We start from the raw sequence: 12,388 nt of genomic DNA, 5'->3' as shown, positions 1-12,388 counted from the left end.
CACAGTGACATCATGCCAACTTTCTAAAACATCACAATGCTCAAAGTCACTTACAAAGCAGAGAATAAAGAATCTTCATAATCCAAACCATTCTTGCCTTCTCTCCTGCCACAGCCCCATGAAGAGTGCTGTGCTGCAGCCAAACTAGAACAATTGCTCTGGACTGACTGTGCTATGCACCTACAGGCTTTCATTCCTTTGCTCAAACAATTTGCCCTTCAGAATCTGCTCCCTCCCCCCACTAAAATCCTACTTCTTCAAAGATGAACTTCATTATTCTCTCTCCTGTAAAAATCCTCCTCTTATCCAGAAGTATTCAATCCCTTCACTGAGCTCCTATAGCATGTCATCAATCAATACATCTTACAACACATACAGCTTTATAGCCACAGCAAACTAATATGTCTGTCTCTATTGAATTATGAGCCTTTAATGATCAAGAACTCTGTGTTATTCATACATCAGCCCTCAGACCTTCAGGGTCTCATATAGAATAAGCAACAAATATCTGCTGAGTTTTAACTGGATTATTTTGACTCAAGAAAGACCCCAATAATAGGAAGACACCCCAAGACAATATCTGTTGTTCCTTGACATTTACTCATTACTCAGATGTAACCATTCTACTAAAGTACTATAAATTTATAATATTTTCAGGTAAAATTTTACAATGCAACAGCTGTTTTCTACCCATGGATGTACCCTCAGGTTATTACTTTTTGTTTCTCAAAATTCAAGTTATCTCGCAAAACATCTCCAGAAACCAGCTCTCCCTCCAGGTGTGTCAGCTGACCCTGAAGAACCTCCAACTTGTTTTCTGCTTTCTGGGCTCTCTGTAGAGCTTTCTGGTGAAACCCAGACTCCTTTCCCAACTGTTCAACAAGCTCAGATATTTGGGCTTCAAGCTGGGAGACCATCTGGAAACAAAGAAACAGACAAGGATAAGCCTTGTTTTAGATGCAACAAAGTGTTAAAATCTAGCGCTCAGACCAAGCAACATAACTATTTATAACATCAACTTCCAGATTCTTTGTAAAATTTTAATAAAAAACAGGTAATGTGATAGCTGTATTTGCCTCTCCTTAAAAGAAATCTGCATTCATTATCTAACAAAATATTTTATTGGTATTTTTTATTTTTATATAATTTCTTAAACAGGTTACTCAATAAATATTTATGGATAATATTTACTTACTCCTAAACTGCCATTAATTTAAGAGTTTCAAAGCTTAGCTAGAATAAGAAGTTCAGACAGAAAGTGCTTTTAAACCCGTGTGTCATTCTCCAGAAAAAAATCTTCCACCATATATACTGTATTAAAGGTTATACAGTGAGTTCATTCTGATAGTAAACTTATCAGGAATTCAAATGCATAAAGATATTTTTCAAGCCTTTTCAATTTCCATTGAATATTGGTTATTCACACACCAAACTTCAGTGGTGCTACCTCTGAGCTGCGTATTTATGTAGTGATATTATCATTTTAGCACTTGAAAGGTCACATTTAATACAGCGACTCTACATACAAGAAGGCAGGAGAATCTGATTACTACCTCCTTTCCTACAAAATGAAATCACAGTTTCTCCATTAAAAGTCCCAATCCTCTTCACACACCCCTAACTTGCCCAATGCTTCCACCTTTTCCTGAAGTTTCTCTTTTGCACCCATCTTCCCTTAATGAAGAACATTAGTTTACCAAACATCTCAGGTACACTCTGAGAATACTCATGAGAATTGATTCTACCAAATCCAGTTTTTATGAAACACTGAATTCAATAAAAACACCAGTTTGGGGTGATAAAATTTGTTTTGATGGTTTGTTTCAAAAGAGGAAAAGAAAAAAGATATTTACATAATACTCAGGACCATTCTTACAAAAATTGAAATATCTTGATGGTTTCAGGTTTACAATTTCAGTTTCAAAAAAATTCTGATTACCTATCAGTAACCATTTTTCTTTTTTAAGTAAGCTCCATGTCCAATGTGGGGCTTAAACTCATGACCCTGATATCAAGACCTGCACACTCTCCCAACTAAGTCAGCCAGGCACCCTATCAGTAACCATTTTTAAAAGCAAGAAAACACTCAAGCCATCCTCAAATATTTTGAAAGGCTATTATATGGAAGAACAATAAGGTTTGTTCTGAGTTGCCCTCAGAGCTTAAGTTAAGGACCAACAGACAGAAATCAGAGAAATGATTCCACTTCAATATAAGGAAGAATTTCTCCTGGTCCCCATAATTACAAAGTAATACATGCCCACTATAAAAGATTCATTAAGGATAAAAAAATATATAAATAAAAAAATAATAATCTCCACCCAGAAGCAACAACTATTAATGTTTTCAAATAGGATGCCTGGGTGGTTCAGTTGGTTAAGTATCTGACTTGATTTCAGCTCAGGTCATGATCTCAGGGTTGTGAGATCCAATACCACATCTTAAGCAGGATCTATGCTTAATATTCTCTGTCTCAAAAAAAAAAAAAAAAAGATTCTCTGTCTCCCTTTCCTCTCTCTTTCCCTCCCACCCTAAAAAAAAAAAAAAGGTATTTAAATTTGTTTATGCGCTGTTAAGACAGAGTTAAGATACTATATTTGCAATTTTATGTCTGTGTTTACCTCATTATTTTAAGCATCTTCCCATGTCAGCTAGTGGACTCCCAGTCACCAGAGATGGTAGGAACTGGCCAACCATGTGTTAACAGTGTTATGGAGAGAACTGAAGTGCTCCAATCAGGAATGGTATACTACTGGATCTCTAAATGCTCTAATCCTGTGCTTCTATGGCTCTCAAGGTCCCAGGCCTATAATTCAATTAATTCTACACTTCTGTTGGGGCTTGAAATAAAATATTTGATGGCAAGCTGTTAGCATCAAATCCAAGGAATTATATTCTCCAAGGAAATTTCAAATTTAATTACAGAATATGAGCCTCAGAGAACCCTCATGTCATATTTCCTACTGTTCGCACTTCCTAATAACAGATATGATCTTAATGCAAGAGAAAGGTGTGCTTGTCTTGGTACAATATACAAAGTAACCTACAAAACAACAGCCATCAAAAAACACTCCCAAGATACTGTCTTGGGGTACCGGGGACTGTTTAATGATGTTATGTTACACAAGGTATGGCCCGTGATTCTGCACAGTAGGAAATGTGGTTTCATATTCCACGAGGAGGAAGTGAGTCTTTCCACCTGAAGGTCCTTCAATACTTCTCGTATCTCACAGCCAACCTAACAAAGAGAATGAAACCAAAGAAAAAAGAGACACAGGGAGCCTCAGCTAGAGAGACAGAGGACCGTGTGACCACTGCACCACCATCCACACGCAAAGGACCTTCCCTGAGGAAAGCAGTGCCTATCATAGAAACTGATCAGTAAAGACTCCATTAAGAAGATGACCCCTTAGGCACCTGCAGGAAGTTAGGCTAAGAAAGTGGTAATGACCCTGAAGAAAAAAGATGTCTCGATGGAGACCAGACTGCAGCATGGTGTCTTTGGAGTCAGATAGTCCCAGTCCAGAGTTCCTTCCCACTCTACTACTCACCAGCATGTTAACTGAAGCAAGTAAATCACCTCTCTGAAACTGTGTCTTTGCCATGATGATCAGATTATAATTTTTTTTGATCAGATGATAATTTAGATCATTTGAGTAGCACAGTATTTTACACCCAATTGAAGTTCAACACACTGCATCCCTTTTTATCATCAGCATTACTATGCCAGTATGCTGGTTCAGTCAATCCTATGCTTTTGTCATAGGGAGTTAAAGGGGCCCTTCAGGAATTGTCCTATGTCAGGTTTCTCAAACCATTTATGGCCTAGAGAGCCTGTTTTTCAAGTAAAAACAAATGAGCAGTGACAAATAAGGGACAATGTGCTAAATCAAAGATGAAAGCGTTCCTCCTGTATCCCCACTCTGTGTGGACCCAAGAGTGTTCCACAAAACCTGAAGACTCAGCAGAGTATAACTTTTAAAACCACCAGTACGGGGATGGCTGAACAGTGCAGAATCTACAAACTGCCCTGCCAAGATTCTGGTGTCCAGAGAAGAGCAAACAGCTGAGAAGCTCTTCATTTTCTATGCATCCCAGCACTAAGCTTATTTAGGTCTCAGTACATGTAATATCACAGCATCTTTTTTCAGAGATAAATTTACATAAATTTATTCAAATAAATTAACATTCCAATCTGACTTCATCCTTGGGAACATCAAATGTCAGTGCCTGGGTGAACATACAAGTCTTGCCAAAACACGTTGCATTGTTTTTGCGTTGTGTTTTTCACACCAAGAACTCCAAAGGACAGTAACCTTTTCTTTCTTTCCTTTTATTTTTCTTCTTTTTCTCAGTATCATCTGTTAATACATCCCTGATATTCCATGGGACAAAATATGTAAAGGATTTCAATACTAGCGATGTAAGGCAGGGAGGGGAATTATAATAAAGAAAACATACTTCATTTTTTAAAAAACAAAAAAGACACTGAAGTAAATCATATTTCAAAAACAAGCTGACTTGGGATGCCTGGGTGGCTCATGGGTTGAGTGTCTGCCTTCAGCTAAGGGCGTGATCCTGGTCTGGGGATCAAGTCCCGTATCAGGCTCCCTGCGAGAAACCTGCTTCTCCTTCTGCCTGTCTCTGCCACTCTCTCTGTGTCTCATGAATAAATAAAATCTTAAAAAAAAAAAAAAAACAAGTAGACTGGTTTTTGGAAGTCAAGTCATAATGCCCTAAAAGAATCCACTTCCCAAGGACAAGTAGTTGTCAATTTCACAAGAAAGGCACTTTTGTCCTAAAATTAAGCCAAATGGAAGCATAAGACAGTGGCTTTTAGACAAAAAACTCTTTTATTATTCAAGCTATAATTTTTACTTAGGAAATATATAAAATATGTTGTCAGAACCCAGCAATAAAACATCAATCAAATTCTCCTTCCTTCATATCAGTTTATATGGCCAGCCCTACTGACATGCTATCCCTACTCCCTTCATCTTTGTGCATGTCAACTTTTATTACAGATTAAATGGGGTCCTCCAAAAAAGAGGTACGTTCAAGTCCCTGGGTACCTCAGAATGTGACCTTATTTGGAAATAGAGTCTTTACAGGGCTGGGCCCTAATGCAATATGACTGGGGTCCTTATACAAAAGGAAAAATTTGGACACAGAGACACATACAAATAGAAGGGAAATAATGTGAAGATAGAGAATGCCACCCATAAGCCAAGGATACCTGAGGCTACCAGAAGCTAGGCAAGGGGCCTGGAACAGATTCTCTCTCACGGGCTCAGAAGGAACCAATCCAGCTGACACCATGATTTTAGAATTGTAGCCTCCAGAACTGGGAGACAATACACTTCTATTGTGTAAGCCACCAAGTAAGTGGGACTTTGTTATGGCCATCCTAGGAAATTACTACACTGTAGATGCTAGGAGAGCCAAAATCTCTACCTTTTCACTCTCCCAGATGCTCTTGTAGCCAGGTGTGACCACGTCACATAAATTGGAGCAATGAAATGTCAGTGGGAGTCCACCAAAGCTGGTATTGAAGGATTAAGAACATAGCAGAATGATCAGAACAAACGAGGGAAGCAGGGGGAGGAGGTGGAACACATCTCTGGTCCTTTAAGGCATCAGGCTGGGTCCCTAGAGCTCCCACAGAGCCACTGGACCAAGAAACACTCCAGTGGGGGAAATAAAGCCCTATGTGTGCCTAAAGAAGAACAAAAGAGCCATGTAGATAAACATTTGTGAGCTTGCATGAATTCTTTAACGTAGGAAATGACATAGAAATCAATCATGGCCATGTACTTTCTGTACATAATCATTTCTCATCCAGAGAATTAGCCAATTAGGAAATATCTAAAAGGAAGACAAAAATGTTTGCCTCAATTGCACACTAAAATGTCGCAACTTTCTGTCATTGTGCAAGACATCATCATTTCAAAAACACCTGTTACAAAATGTACTGAAATTTCAAGGCTAAATAACATCTATGCTCATTTAAAATTGCTAGGAACCTAACAGTAGGGCATTCCTCGAAAAAAGTGGTTTCCAAGTGGGGGCAATTCTACTGTCTGAGGATATTTATCTGGAGACATTTTTGGTTGTCATAAATTGAGGGGAAAAGTGGTGCTACTGATACCTAGTGGGTAGATGCCAGAGATGCTGCTAAATAGCGTACCATGTACAGAATGGGACCCTGACAAAGGATCATCCAACCTGAAATGTCAATAGTGCTAAGATTTAGTAAAGCTTTTAAAAAGAGAATGTGGTTTTGCTCTAAGCAGAAAAAACCAATTGAAAAAGTCTGGGTGGTGTCCGAATTCTGAGAATTGCAAACATAGGGGAATCAGAATGAGTAGCAACTAGGTAAACAAGAATAGCAAGGTTCAGAAAGTAGGAGTTGACCTGAAGCCACGAATTTGTCAGGCCCAGCTTAAACTCAGCCTTGGGCATTCCCATGGGCATTACTCAACCGCTGGGTGTGCGTTTAACCATGACAGCTGGCAGGGGTGCACAGCCTCCTCAACAAACAGGTTCATCCATCTGTAGAGCTCCCATTCTGCGGAAACATTTCTCAGACAATATATGAAATCCATTTTCTCCTGATTTCACTCGAAGATGAGTCACACAAGACCTCAGCTATATGCTTGATTTCAGGCTTTTAAATAGTGAGAAGAGCTATTGAAAAAAATTACATGGTAGAAAAGGCACACAAAGACACTAAAAAGACTCTGAATCATTCTGATTTTTATGGGGGGCTGGGGGAGGCATAGCCAGCTTAACCAATTTACATCATTTACTTTAGAAAATAAACACATACATCATGCTGACAATTTTATGCCATGTTTCACATGCTGAATTAAAATAATTTTGGGAAAACAGAAGAGGGAAGCAATAAAACGAAATGGTAAAGAACCATTAGCGATTGACGTACATCAACTGCTAGTCAAAGGGTCACTTGGGTTGCTCCTAAGAATATACATGAATTTCGGAAAAAGAATTTTAAAGATTTATTTATTTGAGAGCATGTGCACGTGCGCACACATGAGGGGAGGGGCGGGGGCGTGGGAGAGAGAGAGACAGAGAGAGAGAAAGTGAGACTTAAGCAGGCTCTGTGCTGAGTGGGAAGCCCCATGCAGGGCTAAATCTCATGATCCAGAGATCACGACCTGAGCCGAAACCAAAAGCTGGACATTTAACCAACTGCGCCACCCAGGCACCCCAAATTTCAGAGAATTTTTAAAGAGAATTTAAAATATTTGATCATTAAATATTGTCAAATGCAATCCCAAACTCTGAGTGAGTGGTTGCTCTGGGTATATTAGAAACATCAAAAGAGAGAGGAAAAAAAAAAAAAAAACAGTTTCTCCTTCAAACCAGCATGAACTCAGAGAAGAAATTGATCACAATGGAATTATACCATTGGGTATAATTTACTTGGGTATTATTGAATTGGGTATTATTTACTTTAAAAACTCATTAATTAGGACTTCAATAATTTGGATTTTATGGTCATTTAAGCAGAGTCAGGCTGAAGTTGACTCTGCTAAGCAAAGCTATAGAGTAAAGAAGCATTATTAATAGTATAAACGAGATAACAAAATTCTACAATCTTCAGTCATATACGTGAATTAAAACATCTTTCTCCACATGTTAAATAACTTCCTGAAAAGGCTGTTCAGGCACCATTACAAAGAGGAGAAGAGAGAGGAGGACAAGCAGGGGCAGCAAGAGTTAAATTTATCATCATTATTGGCCAGGCAGTGTGTTAAGGACTTCCTAACGATTTTTTTATTTAATATTTTCAATAAACAATAACCTAGCAAAACAGGTACTCCTCCAGGTCTATGAGTATCTTATCTGCAATTCCAAAATTCAAATGCATCTGAAAACTGATGGCTTTTTCATAACTCTCTGATAAAGGGTTTGGCAGCAAAGCCTGACCCGAAATGACAGGAACCTCTTCAGTCCCGCTACATTCGTGTGATGGAGTTGCCACGGGTTTGGCTGCAGAACGATGAATGTGGCTGAGTATGGAGTGCTGCCCCAGACCCCACCGAGGGGCAACGTGCAAGAGCGTTTCCACCATTGCCATTCTGTGTTATTATTTTACCTTTCTGGGTCCTGAAAAATTCTAAATTCAAAAACACATTGCACCCCAGGGGGTTCAGATGAGGAGTGTGGCCCCAAAGCCTTCTCTGTCCAGTAGATTAGAATACAGAATCTCAGGGGCAGTCGTCTTAGGAACCTGTCCATGTCACACCTGGCATGAGCAAGAGTGCAGTAGAGACAGGATTCAGCACAGGTAGCTCTGACTCCAGAACCCTCCTCCGTAGTCAGCTGTCACTTAAGTGACTCTCTAGGCTCCCTAAATATGATATATAATTGAAAGTAATAAAAACCACTGGGTGGCTCAGTGGTTGACCATCTGCCTTTGGCTCAAGTCCTGATCCCAGAGTCCTGGGATCAAGTCCCGCAACAGGCTCCCCACAAGGAGCCTGCTTCTCCCACTGCCTATGTCTCTGCCTCTCTCTCTCTCTCTCTCTCTCTCTCTCTCTCTCTCTCTCATGAATAAATAAAATCTTAAAAAAATAAAGTAATGAAAACCACATTTAAATGCTACAGCAAATTACTGTCCTTAAGAATCTTACAAGTGGCCATTTCCCACTCGCCTTTTTCCTGCTTTCCTCTTGGCTGGTCATTTCTCGGATCCTTTCCAAAATGGCATCCTCCTTTGGCCCAGTCGTGCCCCAGCTGCCTCTAAGCAGGGCTGCGACTTTCTCCCTAAATGAGAAGTACTGGCTTCGCGAGGCTGCAGCCGCATCCACGCTGGCCTCTAGACTCTTCTCCAACTCACAAGACCTTTTCTTCAAGAGGTTCAGTTCCTGCTTTGAAGCATCCCAGACCTGCTGGCCAGCGAGCAGCCTCTCTTGGAGGATCCTAACTTCCATCTCAAGAGCTTCCTTTGTCTCTACAGCATTGAGCAAGTCCTGAAACAGTTACAGATAGTGAAGACAGGAATATTAGCGACCATTGAGGGACACCTGCATTTGCTTCTCATTTACCTTGCTTACAGACTTCAAGGAGTAAGGATTAACTTCATTACATTGTTTACTTTTTAAAATTTTATTTATTTATTTGCCAGAGAGAAAGAGAGCACAAGTAGGCAGAGTGTTAGGCAGAGGAGAGAGAGAAGTAGGCTCCCCAGTGAGGAGAGAACTTGATATGGGGTTCAAGCTCAGATCCCTGAGATCATGACCTGAGCCAAAGGCAGATGCTTAACTGAGCCCCCCAGGCACCCCTACATTCCCAGTTTAACTGTAAGTTCCCCACCATCTCATCATAAAGTTATTGAATTGTAAAGGCTATGTCAGGTAAACTTAGGTGCCTAGGAAAGAGAAGGGATATAAAATCATGGCTAGGAAAAGAAGGAAACTGACATATAACCCTCTTCTGTGTGGACCTTGAGAAAGAGTTAATAAAAACATATCGCTGACTAGCATGCTGGTAGAGGCAATCCACAGATAGAAATGTTTACAGAATTATCTGTTCTAGGGCACCTGGGTGGCTCAGTGGTTAAGTGTCTGCCTTCAGCTCAGATCCTGATCATGGGGTCCAGGGATCAAGTACAGCATCGGGCTCCCTGCAGGGAGCCTGCTTTTCCCTCTGCCTATGTCTCTGCCTGTCTCTGTGTGTCTCTTGTGAATAAATAAATAAAATCTTAAAAAAAAGAATTATCTTCTCTAAAGCTTGATATACATGGAAATTGATTCTGAATAAACCATAAACCCTTAGAGTCCTACCTACTAAAAGTCCTACACACTAAAAATTGTTTAAAGAAAGATGCCTCCTTAACACTATTCTAAGTAATAGGGTGGCATTTTCATAAAAACATCAGTGCATAAAGGAGAATCATATCTTTCTTTCAATACTCACTTACTGTGTATCTCCTTGTCTCATAAAACTGATAGAACCTAAAGAAAAGATACAGAAATATCCAGCCATTTGGTGGGTGGGAGAATTAAAAGTGGAGGGAAATAAAGTACCACACCAAAAATAATAATTTGAAAGAATTATTATTGAATTATTACATTGAAAGAATATAATGTGTATTGTTAGGTTCACAAAAATAAATGAAAGGCATAAAGGAGGCTACCTGTGCACCTACTTCTATTTACTATAATCTAGAATGGTCAAAAGAGGCATAAAAGGGACATCTTTAAAAGTAATTTTAAAGGGGCACCTGGGTGGCTCAGTCAGTTAAGCATCTGTCTTAGGCTCAGGTCATGATTCCCAGGGTCCTGGGATCAAGCCCTGCATTGGGCTCTCAGCTCAGCAGGGAGTCTGCTTCTCCCTCTGCCCCTCCCTCTGCTCCTGTTCTCTCTCTCAATGCTCTCTCTGTCTCTCTCTCTCAAATAAGTAAATAAAATATTTAAAAATAGTTTTAAAAAACTTGTTGATATCAATTTTTAAAATACATGAGTTCACATTAAGTAAGAATAAGTAACTTTTTAACCAGCATTGCTACAGTATTGTAGCCTAGTTAGCTGGCAAAAAAATAAATAAATAAATAAAATTTTTATTTAAAAGAGCATGTTAGGGTCAAATATCTTTGAATAACAGATTCTACCTCTAAACAGGCCAGTAACATTTCAGGCTGCCAGTTAAAATACACTCATCCCTTTTGCACCAGAACTGGACTTTAAAAGGAATTTATCTCCACCAACAGCTTGGAGACAAGAAAGACGTTCCTTAAAATGCTACTTCTTTACTTTTTATTTTATAAAAAGAGAATATCTTACCTTTTTTCTGGTGATTTTTTTTTTAAATCAAGGAGTCTCTGGCATCAATTTGAAATAAAAGTCATCGAGTGTGGATAGGTAAGTTAGAGAAGCCTGGCCTTCAGAAAAGTAATGGCTAAACTAATTGTGGAACCTATTTTGTGAAATGCTTTGCTCAAGTCCTGGCAGCAGCTCCCAGTTTCGCCATTCCCTTTCGATACCAGTCATCTTTGCAGAGAAGCCCCACTGCTGCTAATTAAATCACGGCCCTCGAAGTAGAGTCAAGGACACTTTATCCCAAATACAATATTTTAACACTTTACAGATTTCTTTTCGGAGAGTAATACAATAGCTACTCAATTCAAGTAACCAGGATCCGTACTAATGATAATAAATTAGGCCCGTGTTTCACTTAGAAACGACCATCTAACATGCGGTTAGAAAACTCAAGGTTCCAAATTCAATGATATAAAGATGAAAATTAATACTAATCCCCTTAAAGCTCTAGAATATTATATATTAACTTTTATGGAGAGAAGACCCCTAATGCAAAAGACAAGTTTCCATGACCCAGAGAGTGACATTTTTGACTAAGTACAAAAGATCCTCAAAATACACACACAAAAAAATATATCATTCATTTGAGTACTATAGATTGTCAGTTTGGAGTGTACTAATCAACTGGCAGCTCCGCCCAGAGACCAATAAACATGACACTCCCTAACAAATCCAAAGCAGAAACCCTTACGACTGCTAAAAATCAGAAAATGCATGTGTGGGCATAAAATACAAAGGCACATGGCAGCAGGCCAGACTTCTTTTCTGGGCACGTTTCAGCCCAATGAACTGTATGGTGCTTCTCACATGCAGTACAGGCCTTGGAAGCCACTGACAAGGCCTTAGGGATGGCTGTTTCCTCAGTGCTCTGATTAAGTGATTCAGGATTTAGAAGCACTAAGCCGATCTGCTGGAAACAGATGTCCTCAGACTACAAATGCAATTACCCACAGAGCTAGCAGAGACAGTGCTGGAGTGGAATCTGGTTGCATGGCTACCTCAAGGATACACTCAAGTAATGTGACATCAGTATCACTGGCCAGGTCCTGAAGACTGTTGTCAGACCAGACTGACACACAGAATAAGAAACAAGTAGCTCCCTCAGAGCAAAAATCAGGGCTGACCTCCACATAGGAAATCACATTTGCAAAAAAGGACAGCCCTTATAGAGATAGTGATAAGGATCACCTGGTAAACAAAATTTTTTAACTTTTCATTTGTCTTTAGCTTTAGACCTACCAAATGCAAGAAATGAATAATGACCCTCCCTTCACAATTACTTTTAACAAAAACGGTTGTAAATAATATGATTAAGGCATTCAATTTACCTTCCCAATTAAATGCATGTCTTTATCAATTCCCAACGAAAATCCATTAAGTGATGAAACCATTCAAAGGTTTTGTTTTGTTTTTTAATGCAATCATTTCCTATTTTAATGGTGCTAACTATTATGTGGATTTGGATAGGCCTGAGATCAAACTGCCTCTCAAAAATACATGATTAATTATCATCCAGTGGAAAACCTCCAGCTTGAGTTTAA

General features: G+C 39.3%; 1 protein-coding gene across 5 annotated transcripts in view; it reads right to left on the bottom strand.

The window, feature by feature from the left end:
* The window catches only part of CCDC170 (coiled-coil domain containing 170), a 98,762-nt gene that overhangs the window by 27,174 nt on the left and 59,200 nt on the right, over positions 1 to 12,388 (bottom strand). For all 5 annotated transcript variants that reach the window (XM_055311553.1, XM_055311557.1, XM_055311556.1 and 2 more), the window contains exons 7-8: positions 8,682 to 8,999; positions 717 to 917 (exon numbers count right to left, since the gene is read on the bottom strand). In XM_055311553.1, the coding sequence (XP_055167528.1) occupies positions 717 to 917; positions 8,682 to 8,999 (519 nt within the window). The remainder of the gene's footprint in view (positions 1 to 716; positions 918 to 8,681; positions 9,000 to 12,388) is intronic.

The sequence above is a fragment of the Nyctereutes procyonoides genome, unplaced genomic scaffold (assembly GCF_905146905.1).
Source record: "Nyctereutes procyonoides isolate TBG_1078 unplaced genomic scaffold, NYPRO_anot_genome, whole genome shotgun sequence".
NCBI lineage: Eukaryota > Metazoa > Chordata > Mammalia > Carnivora > Canidae > Nyctereutes > Nyctereutes procyonoides.
This window is presented reverse-complemented; position numbering and strand designations above follow the sequence as displayed.